This window comes from Genypterus blacodes, unplaced genomic scaffold (assembly GCF_046128005.1).
Source record: "Genypterus blacodes isolate CSIRO-AG114 ecotype Tasmania unplaced genomic scaffold, CSIRO-AGI_Gbla_v1 ptg000005l_1, whole genome shotgun sequence".
Lineage (NCBI taxonomy): Eukaryota > Metazoa > Chordata > Actinopteri > Ophidiiformes > Ophidiidae > Genypterus > Genypterus blacodes.
In genome coordinates, this window is record NW_027466819.1 from 2,916,381 (window position 1) to 2,930,000 (window position 13,620).

The window sequence follows — 13,620 nt, forward strand, 5'->3', positions numbered from 1 at the left end:
TCATGGTTGAAATTTTATTCATCGCAATTCTTTATTTTTTTAATTTGGGTTAGGGGTCACGCAGGGGTAAGCAGTCTAGCTTCAGTCGCCAGTCAGACACACAAACAAGTAGACAAATGCATTTCCTGAAGAGAATGTGCTATGATTGCAATTACTGAAAGGTTTAGCCGAACGCTGAAGTGCCTGAGAGATTCAATTGCAAAGGGCCTTACCAATGTTTGAAAGGTTTCTGTAGCTGAAAGTATGAAGAGCCTGAAGCAAATATGAATGGATTTGAATAGAGAACGGCTGAAAAACCCATGAAATATGTGAAAATGCTGAAAACACCTGGAAAAATGAAGCCTGAAGGCCTGTGGTTTGTTTATAAACAACAGGTGCAGCAATTTAAGCGGTGACAGAGATTTTCAGATTACATTCTAGGGTTCCTGGTTGCCAATTCTGTGTAAAGTAAAGTAGTAAACGTGAGAGATGAGCAGGGTGAGGGTTGGACTTACTTCTGCCCCTGCTTCCAACAGGCGTGGTCCACAGGGTGGTAGCCGGGCCTGGACGGGTCGTACTCCGTCTGTCCCGGCGACTTCTCTCTGGGGAAGAACACACACATAAGAGACACACGTTAGTCACTCATGAAGCCAATCACTGTCACCGCCATGCCTCACAATTTACAGGATATAGAATATGTATATTAGTTAGTTAAAGGATCTCAAAGTAAGTGGATTTGCTTTCTATCTTTGATGTTGTCAACAATTGAATAGTGGTTACTATAGACGTTCATCAGACAATTGCGAGAAATGGCTTTGGGCTGGACGGATCAATCAATCAATGGTGAAATGCTTCAAACATCTCAGATTGATCTCTTCTCATCATGAGAGGATCATGTCTGGACATTGTGATGAGACAGAGGTCAAGGGCAGTTAGTATGAGGATGAGGCCAGCGCTCACTGACAGAGGGGGGGTGTGTGTGTGTGTGGGGGATGGACAGTCAATCAAACCTGTGACCTTTTGGTTACAGAAGGATTTCCACCAGCAAGTAAACACACAGAGAGCCTTGAATGCAGGCGAGTCATCTTTGTAGCTTCCCTCACCCTTTGGTGTCTTTGCTCTCCTCAGCAGCGCTCTTCTTCGTGGCAGCACTCGTCTTCTTCTCTCCCTCGCTCTTGTCTGGATTCTCCTGCTTCACTGCAGCTTTCCTGGGCGCTACAGAGGAGCACGGAGTGAAAAGAGGGTGAGGATTAGCAGCATTTTGCTTTCTTTCCTCAGAGATAAAAGAGTGGCACATTTACGGACAGGTTTTTTTTTTTTTTTGTGCAAGCACAGAACTATGCAAATTCCTCCTCACCAAAGAAACTGCTGATGGGGGCTTTCTTGGTCGGCTCCTTATCTTTCTGCTCTTTTGCTTGTTTCGACTCTTTTGCCATTTGACTTTTCGGGCTCCCTTTTCCCTCTCCTGTGTCCTTTTCAACCGCGGCCTCCTTGCTGCCAGCAGGCCCTTTCTCATCATCCATCTTCTCCCTCACACCGGCTTTCCTTTCTTCCTCACCAGAACCCCTTCCCTCCTCCTCCTCCTCTTCCTCCTCCTCCTCCTCGGCCTTCTCCCTTCCCTCTTTCTTCTTCTTTTCCACCGTCTCATCTGGTCCGCTGGCTTCGGTCACTGGCTTTTCAACGCTTTCTTCCTTTGCTCCCTCCTCCATGGGTTCATCACAGTCCCCTACACAGGCCGCGAGAGAAAGGAAGTGGAGTCATTGAAGAGATAAATGCCAGCAGATTTACAGAGGGTGACCTGTTTCTTGAGCCTGTGTTTGAAGATAGGCTTCAACATAACAGCCGCCTTCAATAAAATGCCTCAGGTTATAATTTTTGAGGTTTTCCCTTTAAACCAGAGAGCGTCAAGCAGACAGAGAAATGAGTATTGACAAAAGTTGTAGCGCTGGATCCCTCCAAACAAAGCTTAGGTCAGGATATCAGCTGGGGTTAAGAAACAGAGAGGAAACTTTCTTTATGTTTAGTACTGGGAGCAAAGCACCCTTCAGGCTCCTCCGGCTCTTTCAGCTTCACCTCCAACGCTGCTGGCTCCGTTTCCTAAGGGGGAGCTGTGTGTAGAGCCATGAGCGACTGCTGACCTTTGTTAATGGTCACTGCGAGCGCCAGCCTGACAGGGAACTGCCGGCTGACAAAGTGACCCTCTTCCCTCCCTCCCCCCCTGCCTCACCCCTTAGAAGTATGAGGGGTTGCTAGAGAGGCTCCCATCATTGGTAAAGCAAATAAAAAACTGCTAATTTTATGTAAACAAAGTGAAAAGCACCCTATGCAGACGCAGGACCCCTGATCTGGTGTTGTTGGCAGGTTCAGAGGTCGCTGTATGGATGTAGCTCAATGCCATTCAATGACTCAACTTATACATACAGTAGAGTACATGCCAACGCTCTTTCTAATTGTCTCAGAGGAATAAAGGAAGGAATGAATCAGAATATAAGGGTAGACCGCAGATTGCCTCTGGGTCCGTTATGATTCTCTAAGTTCTTCTTCCACAAGTGGCCGAGGGAGTGGATTGTTATTACAGGACACAAACGCCCCCATTTCTATTTCAATATCACTGTTTTAGCTGGACCCATCGTTCTGAAAGCAAAAGATTATTCTTCAAAGCGTCGGGGCGTCAAAAATTACAGGCAATCTAACTGCAAATGTGTTTCTTCTAAAGCAGCCGTTCAGACTGAAGGTACTGCCGGTGGTTTGTGTCCCAGAAAACCAGGGGGAGTTTCACACCTATGCCCTCTCAAAGTGCACTCATATTCTTGGTTCTGTTGGCGTCGTGCCGCTCGCTATTACGGCCCGACTCTCTCGCTCCGGCGTACGGTAACTTCTCCCCTTTATCATCGCTCCTGTCCACTGATATTTCGGACCAAACAGACGTTCAAAGACGTTGAATGAGGTTTGTGTAAGTGACAAACACACTACAGGCTTTAAAACACTCTCTAATAATCCTGTTTTTAGTTTATTTGTCTCTTAACTCTCCTCTGTATTCACAAAGTCGAAGCAAAGCCAAACCTGTCAAAGACCTGAAAGGGATCCGGTGACATTTCAGTGGCTGCCAAGAACCTTTCCCACCTGTGCAGGAGCCTTAACCTGTAGTCAGACTCACCGGCGCTCCCGCTGTTGTTGTTGTCGTTCTCCACCCGGGGTCGTTTGTTTTGCTGACCCTGCACCTCCCTGCCGTCGGCCTCCTCTCTCTGGCTCTCGCTGCTGCTCCTGCCCTCGTCCAGCTTCCTCTTGGGGAACATCTTCCTCGCTGCACACATACCAGACAGACACACACACACAGACACATCAGATTAGAGGGGAAGAAAGTGAGAGGCGTCCCATCTTCCATAATCAAACAGAAATGGAACGCAGTGATGAAAATGGGGCTCGCTGCAGATTTGGGGAGAGATAAAAAGAGAATCAGATTGGCGCTCTGCTAATGAAAACACTTCTTCTCCCCTGGAAGACACACACACACACACACACACACACACACACACACACACACACACACACACACACACACACACACACACACACACACACACACACACACACACACACACACACACACACACACACACACACACACACACACACACACACACACACACACACACACACACACACACACACACACACACACACACACACGCTTAAGATTCTGCTGTAATTTCCGCTGTAATTTTATGCAGCGGCTCCGGTGCTCAGGGGCAATTTTGGTCTCACATCCACCTCTATTTTAGTCCTAGTTCTGCTACAGACACAACTACTGAGCTTCTCCTTGAGATTTCCTAATGAAAAGCAGTAATTCAGCGTCAGTTTAATGTGAGGTTTTCTCTGGCGGTGGTTCTTCGCGCAGCAACACACCACGGCTGAAAGCGACAGATAAATAAATATGAATACACGAGGCCGCTTTCCAACAGCAAGATGATGGGATGAAGGGGGAAAAAGAAATGAAATCTCTACCTGCTGAGTTTCCAAACACTGTTTAAGATGCAAGTCACAGGGATTTACCTCTCAGATATCAGAGAGGTAAACCTACAGACTAAACCTACAGCAAAGTCTACAATTTGAAGCCTCGGGTTCCTAAAGACTACACTAAAGCGTGAGCCGTCCATGTATGTTTAGATCTAAAACACACCGACAGCACCACGCACTGTGATTGAGGCGCGATTGTGTTTTGTGAGCGAATGTGCGAGGGCCGATGAGACGCAGCAAATGATCCATCTTTGAGGCATCCAAGTACCGATTACCCTCCTGCACCCTCACACCCCTGTACTGCACTGTAGCCCTCTTCCATTTGGCCCATTCTATGTCACATACCATGCAGATCTAAATGCTCTGCACACAGACAGCAGATGGTGACTATAAACACCAAGCAGAGGCTGTTTTCTCTCATCTTGCACGGTGAAACAGTGAAGCCGTCACCAGTGATGTACAGTTATCACACCATAATCCCATTTGTTCCATGCCGTTCAATGAAAAACAAAGGCTGCGGAAGAAAAACCTCCCTCTATATGAAAGAGAGAGAGAGAGAGAGAGAGAGAAGAACACATCACAATACAAAGCAGGTTTTATTACAAAAGTACAAAAATGATGCAGGCTTTAAAGCGTGTAACCCAATTGTTCAGAGGATGAGATAAAGTAGAAATAGTGAAACACAATCTGGCCCCGTCGTTCTCGAGCTACGGGTTGAGAGGCTTGAAGTGAGGGGGAGAGATAAATGAAATGAGCTATTTCTGAGAGACAAAACTCCTCTCACACACACACCCACACCCACACACACACACACACACGGTGTTAAGTAGCTTTTCTTCCCCACCCGTCTTTGTGAAAGGAGCGTTAGCAGCCATTAGGCTCCCGCTAATATGCAATCAAATAAAGACGCCCGGGGGCAGAAAAACCAACAAACCTCATGCGGTGTCAAAGTTCAACATGCAGAAATGTAGCGACACTAATCTAGAGTGAGGCGACGGTGACATGGGATCAGATACTGACCGGTCTTACGCTTGGGGATCCCTGAGGGCGAGATGGAGTTGGGGGTGCCGGGGGTCGCCGAAGAGGCCGGGGTGACCGGGGGGGCCGGGGTGGCCGGGGTGGCCGGGGTGGCCGGGGCCGACGGAGGAGACAGTGGTGTGGGCACGGCCTTGAATACATCCGCCTGTTGGGAGAGACGGGCGGGAGATAATGGTTAGTGTTGTGATGAGAGGTGGTAATGGCTACAATTATTGCTAATTATGGCTCTGATCTGAGGTGCACATTTCAGCGTAATGGCAGCTCAGTTGCTACAGACGACCAGATTTTGGATGACTGCGAACAATTTGTATCATCCGCCAGCCACACACACATTCTTTTGCCAAAGCACATGAGAGAGAGTGCAGTCGTTCACTGAGCGATCTCCTGTGGAAGGAAGGAGGAATCGTTTGTTCACCGCATAAAGAAAAGTGACACAAGAAAGGAAACAGCTGACCGATCAAAACACACGACGCCAAGGATCACGGCCTTTCTGAAAGGGGGGGGGGGGGGGGGGGGGGGGCTTCTGCGTAACCATGGAGCTCCGGGAGATAAACAGGAGAAGACTGCAGCAGGAGCTTAAGGACGGATGGTGAACCGGTCAATGTCAAACCCTGTACATGCAGCGGATACATATTTATAATAAACAGAATTGTCGGATTATAAGCTTTATTTTGTTTGTTTAATTACTTGAGTTAGCTAATATTGAGTGGTTGTGCATTCCTATCATAAACTACGAAGTGAAGCAAAGCAGCATTACAGAAAACAGTTTCAGTGAAGTGTTTGGGCAGTTTAGCAAATCACCATCCTCCTCTTCCTCATTTGCAGCCTCCATTAGGTGCTCTATGGCAAACACTTCACTTCTTTTAACGCGGGTCGACGTGCTCAGTCGCCGCCAAATGTCCCAGCACGCTTCAAAAGAGGCGAGACGGAGAACAGCTCGGGGAACGCGGCGTCCAAAGAAGGAGAGGGAGGCAATTTGTTTTCCCTTCTAAGAGAGAGTAGGTAGGAGGACTGAGAACGTTCTGTTTCTTCAACATATGCAGATGTCTGAAGCGCCACCTGTTGAGCTTTCGCAGGCGTCTCCCCCCCAGAGTTCTACTTCCTGTGAAGCACACCGGGGCCCTCGGCGTGGGCGTGAACATACAAATTACAGGTTATACATATATTTGCTCGATTTCAAGTGAAGAACAGCGTGTGGACTCTGCCCGACTCTTCCTTCCATGCATAATGAATAACTCCTGACATTTAACCTGAGCGGAAGAAGGGAATTATTTAGCAAACAACAGGAGGACGAACGACAGCCAGAGCCAATAATCATCTCGTTCCACTGTAATAAAGGCTCATCTCTGACAAAAAAGCATTCAACGCTGTGAATCATCAAAACAATTACTCGGGGCTTTGTTCAGCCATGGAAAACTGTGCTTTACAAACAATAAGAGCTGATGAAGGCCTCCAACCTTCAAATGAGACCTCGGGATTTATACAAATGAGATTTTGAACATCCCAGAGCGACACGGCGACCTTTACGTGCGGCACAGGAAAGAAAGCGTCTGAGGACGTTGAAGCGGCGCCGATCCAGTGAAAGAGCCTCCGAGCGATCCGTCTCTGAACCTTATTACATCAGACACACACTATATAATGTGGATAAAGTACATCTGCTCCCTGTACTGTGTGTGTGTGTGTGTGTGTGTGTGTGTGTGTGTGTGTGTGTGTGTCAGGATGCACCATAAAACTCCATTTCTTTTTGCGCAAATGTCACAGACACCTTCCAGTGGTCGTGTTGTGTTCAGGGCCCAAATGGATTCTGACGGCCCAATCAGGAAGTGTAAAGTGGCGTTTACCTGTTCCTTTTTACCGGCCGCTTGTTTCTTCCCTTGCGCCTTGGCGGCCACTTGGTCTTTTACGACTGGCGCTTCTTCGTCGTCGCTGTCCAGGATCTGACGGCTGCGCTTGGTGGCCTTCTTGATGGGTGACTCCGCCCCTTGGACGCCGTTCTGCACCTTCAGAGGGCTCTTCACCGGTCTGTAGATAAGAGTGGGGCGAGTTAAAATGCCAGGCGAAACAAATGAACGGAGCTGTGATCTTCATTTATACGCCACCGTTCAAAAGCAAAGCTACGGCTACGCTTTTATGAAGTGCTAAAATAAGCGTGGGGACGGCAGGAGAAGCAGTAAAAAAAGAACTTAGAAGTATATAAAGTCAAGGCAAGAGTCATCAAAGAGAGGTGAAGACAATGATCTAAAGGTCAATACATTAAAGCGAGTCCATTAAAGAGAGATTTAAGGCGTTAAGATGATACAGTTTAGAGATAATGAATCCTGAAGCATCAAAGCTCTAAACCGGAGCTCAGACGAGACAAACAGAAGTGAACACCTCAGAACTCAGACCTGCAGAACGGCCCAAAGGTCAGGAGTGTGTGTGCGGTTTTGAGACATCACAAAGAGACGCAGCGCTGTGGTTTAATGACACTAGACGTGCCGGTGTTTGTATATAAATAGTCTAGATTCCAGGCTTGGTTGTATGTGATGAGCACAGTACTCGTGTCTCTCTGCACACAGGCAGGTTGACTAACGAAACAGAACAGAACAAGTCTTACTCCTTCAGCGGCTCCTCCACCTTCTTCTTCATCTCCTTGTCCTTGCCCTTGGGCTGAAAGAAGGATCTGAAAGCGACCACAGGAAAAATGTGACATGTTTCAATGTAACGTGGTTTAATTACAAACATAACTGTGTGTTGGGTTACTTATATGTGTGTCATATTTAAATGACAGGACGAGTTGCTGTCATTTGACGCAGCTGACTGTCAACACTCGTGAGTTTAGCAGAATGTCTGAGTGACACACTTGCTTTTAATCACTACGTCATCTCAAAAACTAGTCAGTAGTAAGTCAGAAAGTGAAACCTCGTATCATAACTCTTTATTATGTCTTTAAATTCGTCATTACTGCTAAATATATGACAACACTTCCATCAAAGATCATTTATAAACTCAAAGACAAAGATGAACAACTTTTTTTTTTACGTTAGCGACGTTCAGAAGTGGGCAAGCTAATGCTACCGCCTAGCATAAACACAGACGTCCTCCGGTTCGATTCGGCTACTTACGCGATGCTTCGTTGCATGTTGTCTTCGGAATCTTCCTTTAAACGCCACTGAATTGTTTTTATAAGTAGTTCTGTCGCAGCAAAGGTCCAAACCGTGGGCACACACACACACTGACACACACACTGACACCGCTGCGCTACAGCAGAGTTGGAATATTCGGCGCCAAAAAATCACATCTGATACAGAGATCGTGAATATAGAAGATGGAACACTACAGCAAAATCCGCTCCACAAAAAACGAGTCGGTTTGCAGCTATTAGCAATTATCAGCAGAATGAAACTCGGGAAATCAGTTTGAAATAAATATGTATTTATATTCTCTGATACATAGCGGCTTCACTGCACTTGTACAGACCGATAACAGGTTTATTAGAGAAACAAGCGAACAAACACAAACAAAACTATGTTCCTGAACATACACAACACAGCAGATTCCACCTCTGTGTATTCACCGCTTGTTTGTCAGTGTGAAATTCTGTCTAACTAAATATACAAAATGTTACCACGTCTTTTACGAAGTGGACAGTTTCCGAAACATTAACAGAGTGATACATGTGTCATTTCACACTTCTCTTATCTGACTTTCTCCCGGGAAAAGCTATGTTGTGAAAAGTTTCTTCGACTGCAAATGCATTACTGCCACCTGCCGTGTCGGAGTGGTAACTACAAGTACAACGGTTTGGTCCTGATGCTGCAAGAGGAGGGAAAGTCGGACATGTGTATGAGTATGAGTTCGCCATTTATCCACCTCGGTGAAGTCGAGGGTGAGAATTCAAGATAAACAGCTGAATAATGGAAGTTGACTGTGTTGCTTTATTTACTCAAACAGAAGAGCCATATTGCTAATTGTTTCCAAGTGCAGTTCCCCCACTGTGGTCTGAAGTGGCAAAGGGAGACAAATGGGTTCCTCTGTGTTTCTATCAACAAAAGACAACATGGTGTAGCTTAATAAACACAAAGGCTGTGTTTTTTTACAATTAAACATCTGCACAATGACTCCAGAAACTTAATCAGAGCGTGTATTTGTGAGATTTGAGAATTGAAAGCAGTCCATCTGCTGCGGTTTATCCCTTTGCCTCACTCTTTCTCTCCCGTCTGTCCATCATTCCCCACTCTCCTCTGCTCTCCTTCCACTCTCCCAGTTCCACTCTGCTTCACTCCACCAAACAGGCTTCGGCTGATGTGGTTCAGACTCCACCCTGCGGGGCTCAGCTTGCGTGGCCAGCTGTTGGCGTTGATGTGGAGGGACTCCAGCTCCCTAAAGCCGGCCTCCGGGTGAGCCGGGGCCGGGATGACGGGGAAGGGGCCTTGGAGAGCCCGAGGTGTAGGGATCAGCTTAGGGAGGCAACATGGGAGCAGGAGAGGATGTGCCACAGGCTGGAGCCCTGTGGGTCAGAACCAGCAGAACAGGTTCAGTTATAACAGACAACAAATATGGAGGGATTTGTTCTGATAAGGAGTCAGATAAGAGCATCCACATCTGCTTCATCCAGTCTGAATACAAAATATATAAATAAACGGTAACAGCTTCCCAAGACGCTGAAATGGAGTCAACTTATGTTATCAATCATTCTGTCACAGGTTTCTGAAGAGCAGCAACACATTTTCAAAAGTGACCACATTAGTATTTTGGTGTTCACTCAAACCCGTTCGTCTCCCCAGCGTGTCACAATGTCACTGCGTTTCCTTCACACACTCCTTTCCACTGAAAGTACATCAAATCACAGACGCAACACCGTTTCCCCGTAACTCTGTTGTATTTTAGTTTCAAAGATTGAGTGAAATGAAAATGGATTGCATGATTTGAAAGGGCGAATGCTTTGAATGTAAATGTGTAATGTTATTGGTTTTCCATGAGTGTTCCCCCAACACCTGAGCAGCAAAGGTGCACTATAGCTTAGACCACCTTTACTGACTTTTATGGCCTAATTAATAGATATTAAAACACATAAAGTACTGAAGCTGTAGCAAAGATCTTAAGCTTATAATCACAGCCTGGACTCAGCAGGAGTCGGTGGTTGTAGTAAACAGGACGGGACCTCCTGTAGGGGGAACACTGATGGGGTGTTGTCTTACCTGTGTCCATCACTGAGCCTGCTCCTCCACACAGAGGGAGCCCAGTGTCAGCGGCGGGGAGAGGGAAGGGAAGCGGGCCGCTCTGGAGCAGCTGGAGGACGGATGGAGGATGAGCATGAGATGAGCGTGAGGCAGGACAGACAAAGTGGGAACACAGAGTTTTCAGCATAATACAGTCTGACACTGTCTGTGCTAAACATTAAGAGCAGCCGATTAAAGCCTTGGACGGCTTCCCGATTTGACTTATTAATTATAGATCAATGCTCCAACAGATGACGGGGAGGAGAGATGCTCAAAAGAGCGTCTGGGTGATTAAGATGTTAATCGTATAACTTAATAGGAAGGTGTTGATGTTCTGTACGCTGGCTGTCTCATTTCAAATTGATTTAAAGCTTCATTATGCGTCAGAATATATGGCATCAAGCGTTCCATTCCAAAAAAGGGATGAACACCATTTGCGGCGACTAATACCTGCTCTCAGAGAATGAAGCTGAGGCAAATGAAGCTGCTGTGTGAGAGATAGAGCCAAACTCAGCCCCTTGTGAGGGCAATTTCACCTTAATGCACCGCCTCCCCTCAATTATACATTCAGAGATAAAGTTCAAGTCATCAGGACTTTTATTCAAGTCAGTCAAGCTTGTATTAAATGACACAATTATTTCTATTGAAGCCAGGCAGGTTAATTTTAAATGGTAAATGTGATGCAAAGCCTCTTTCCTAAAATGGATTCACTCCATTTTGGAATAAAACTCTTTTAATGCTTCTCATGAAACGCTTTAAACAACCGCACCAGTGTGTAGGAGGGGAAATTTGCCACAGGACAATGTAATGAAGAAACGTCCACAGATGAAGCTTTTGATATTTATGTGAGGGGTGATTGATATATTCTGAGCCTGACACATTTGCATATGAACTGCGGGCTGAAACAAATCCTGCAAAAGAGATAAACCTCATTTGAGCAGTTACAACTTAACACGACGCAGAGGTAGTGAAGCTCAGTGAGTTGGATAATAGACGTGACGCACTCGGCTTGTGATGCTCACGCTGGCTGCTACGCTTGATGCTGACGCCTTTAAACTCCTGCAGCGGCCGCATCACTTTCACAAATTGTAAGGAGACGACGTTGAAACATTGCTCTACTCTGGGCTCAGAAGTTATCAATCGGCCCTTGAAGTACAGCGACAAAGAAGCCTAGGCTGGGCTGTAGGATGTGGTGATGATGTGGTGATGATGATGTGGTGATGATGTGGTGATGATGTGGTGATGATGTGGTGATGACCTGATGGCACGGCGAGCATCCCGGGTAGTTGACCAGGATGAGTTTGCTGAAGTTGAACTTGTAGGTGAATCGTTTCCCTTTGGTCTTGTGCAGGATCCGTTTGTTGTAGTAATATCTGAAACACCAAGCGGGAGAGGAAGCTTGGGCCGTCTGGACAAAGTACTCAGTCATTACTTCAGATGTAGCAATAACACAGTGGGAGTAAAGTGTACTCAGGGATTCACTGAGAGGAGTTTTGCTTCAGTGTGTGTGTGTGTGTGTGTGTGTGTGTGTATACAATCCGTAGGGCACTTCAGATAAATATTCCTCCCAGTTGGTGTATATATTATATATATCACATCTGTGGGCATTTTCCATATTAAAATCTAATTTGACAAAACATATGTTGACTATTTCTATTTACAACAGCCGGAGGGTGAAGCTACAGAGAGAGAGAGAGAGAGAGAGAGAGAGAGAGAGAGAGAGGGGGAGAGGGGATTACGCAACACCACCGGGCTCTGCAGCTCACAGGTGCTGATGGGTCTCCGTGTGTGTGTGTGTGTGTGTGTGTGTGTGTGTCTCTTTACCTGAGCGCGCGGCTGAGTTTGTCGTAGTTCATGTGGGGTTTGCCCTTCCTCTCCCCCCACAGCCTGGCCAGCCTCTCGGGGTCCCGGATGACAAACTCTCCCCACTCGCCGCCCCAGCTGATGGCTCCGCCCTCGCCCCGGCCCAGCAGCTCCAGCAGGAAGTGCCACAGCTGGACCTGTCTGGACCCGGGGGACCAGGCCGGCTTGTAGGCCCAGTGTGGGAAAAGCACCGCTGGAGAGAGAGAGAGAGAGAGAGAGAGAGAGAGAGAGAGAGAGAGAGAGAGAGAGAGAGAGAGAGAGAGAGAGAGATGAGATCTAAACCAGGGAAGCAGAAGAATCCAGCGCCGGAGCTCTGGAACGAGTTCTGTTCCCTAAACGGTTCCCCACTGTGCTTCATCTACAAACATCCTAATAACACCTCAACAATATTCCAAGATTGGGACTTAAAAGTGCATTAGAATGAAAGTCAATGTTCTCACTGAATGCTGAGTGGCAGGGAGAGCTCATTATAACAAGATTTACACAAGTACCAAGAGTTTAGAGTTCAGTTTAACGTCCATTTCCCATCACCCTCCTCTGTGTGTAGACGAGCGAGCGGCGGCGACGGCGGCGCCGGCACCTCGGGCTGAGGAGCTGCAGGAGCGCTCCACGGTGCTCCCACATTTGAAACACATTAGTTTTTGCATAAGACATTACGCAAGGATGGATCGTTTTGCCAGCGCCGGTAATTATTTTGTAATCTAGACATAATAGGCTCATTTTTCCGGCGAGCACAAACGAGTTGTTCAGGAAAATTACTGCACCGACTCATCTCGTTGTTTATGAAGTCGGCATTTGTTGTCGTTCAACATTCAAAAATTATTTTTTTTCCTTCACACATTTCCGCCTCGGATGAAAGCTGTATTGCATCACAACGGCCTGAACACACGCTACACGCTACACACACTCCGCTCCGGCTGGTCCTGCTACTCCTAATTTATTCTGCGATGTGGAGATCAAACAGGACGGTCGTGTTGTTGTGATAATGAGCTTTTACCTGCGTTCACTGATGACCTCACATCACAACAAGACACTCAGATCACAAATCACAGGTCACACAGGGCACCACTGACACACACACACACACACACACACACACACACACACACACACACAGGCATGCATACATACACAAATAGACAACATGAAGACGCACAAACACTCACTTCTGCTCCAGTACGGCGCTGACAGATGCCCCGGTGCAGAGCTACAGCCGCACTGCATCTGAAATCAAACACACATCCAAAGCAAAACACACTCATTAAAGCCAGACAAGGTTGCTTCTTCACCACACACACACACACACACACACACACACACACACACCCACACACACACACTGAAGTTAGACGCGACTCTCTCTAACCCTGCAGCCTGATTCCTCTCTCTCTTCCTGCCAGCGTGATCAATATCATCTTCTATCTTTTGACAGAGACAAAGAGAAGGCGCTTTAATGAGCTGGGATGTGTCGCGACGCGCTGCAGGTGGGAGTCGCCGTGCGTTCACACAGGACCTGCCGCCG

General features: G+C 47.0%; 2 protein-coding genes across 2 annotated transcripts in view; both read right to left on the reverse strand.

The window, feature by feature from the left end:
- Window positions 1–8,303, reverse strand: part of lig1 (ligase I, DNA, ATP-dependent) — a 34,157-nt gene extending 25,854 nt beyond the window's left edge. The window contains exons 1-8 of the mRNA XM_076149343.1: window positions 8,139–8,303; window positions 7,631–7,696; window positions 6,876–7,056; window positions 5,017–5,179; window positions 3,137–3,283; window positions 1,337–1,705; window positions 1,083–1,194; window positions 495–581 (exon numbers count right to left, since the gene is read on the reverse strand). Coding sequence (XP_076005458.1) covers window positions 495–581; window positions 1,083–1,194; window positions 1,337–1,705; window positions 3,137–3,283; window positions 5,017–5,179; window positions 6,876–7,056; window positions 7,631–7,696; window positions 8,139–8,155 — 1,142 coding nt within the window. The 5' untranslated portion in view covers window positions 8,156–8,303. The remainder of the gene's footprint in view (window positions 1–494; window positions 582–1,082; window positions 1,195–1,336; window positions 1,706–3,136; window positions 3,284–5,016; window positions 5,180–6,875; window positions 7,057–7,630; window positions 7,697–8,138) is intronic.
- Window positions 8,304–9,215: 912 nt separating this feature from the next.
- LOC142996528 (ETS domain-containing transcription factor ERF) lies at window positions 9,216–13,322 on the reverse strand. The gene is made up of 5 exons (XM_076147483.1): window positions 13,265–13,322; window positions 12,060–12,291; window positions 11,494–11,608; window positions 10,215–10,305; window positions 9,216–9,523 (listed from the first exon to the last, which is right to left on the reverse strand). Exons 1-5 carry the CDS (start codon window positions 13,320–13,322, stop codon window positions 9,216–9,218), a joined length of 804 nt encoding a protein of 267 aa, XP_076003598.1.
- Between the last annotated feature and the right edge of the window lie 298 nt (window positions 13,323–13,620).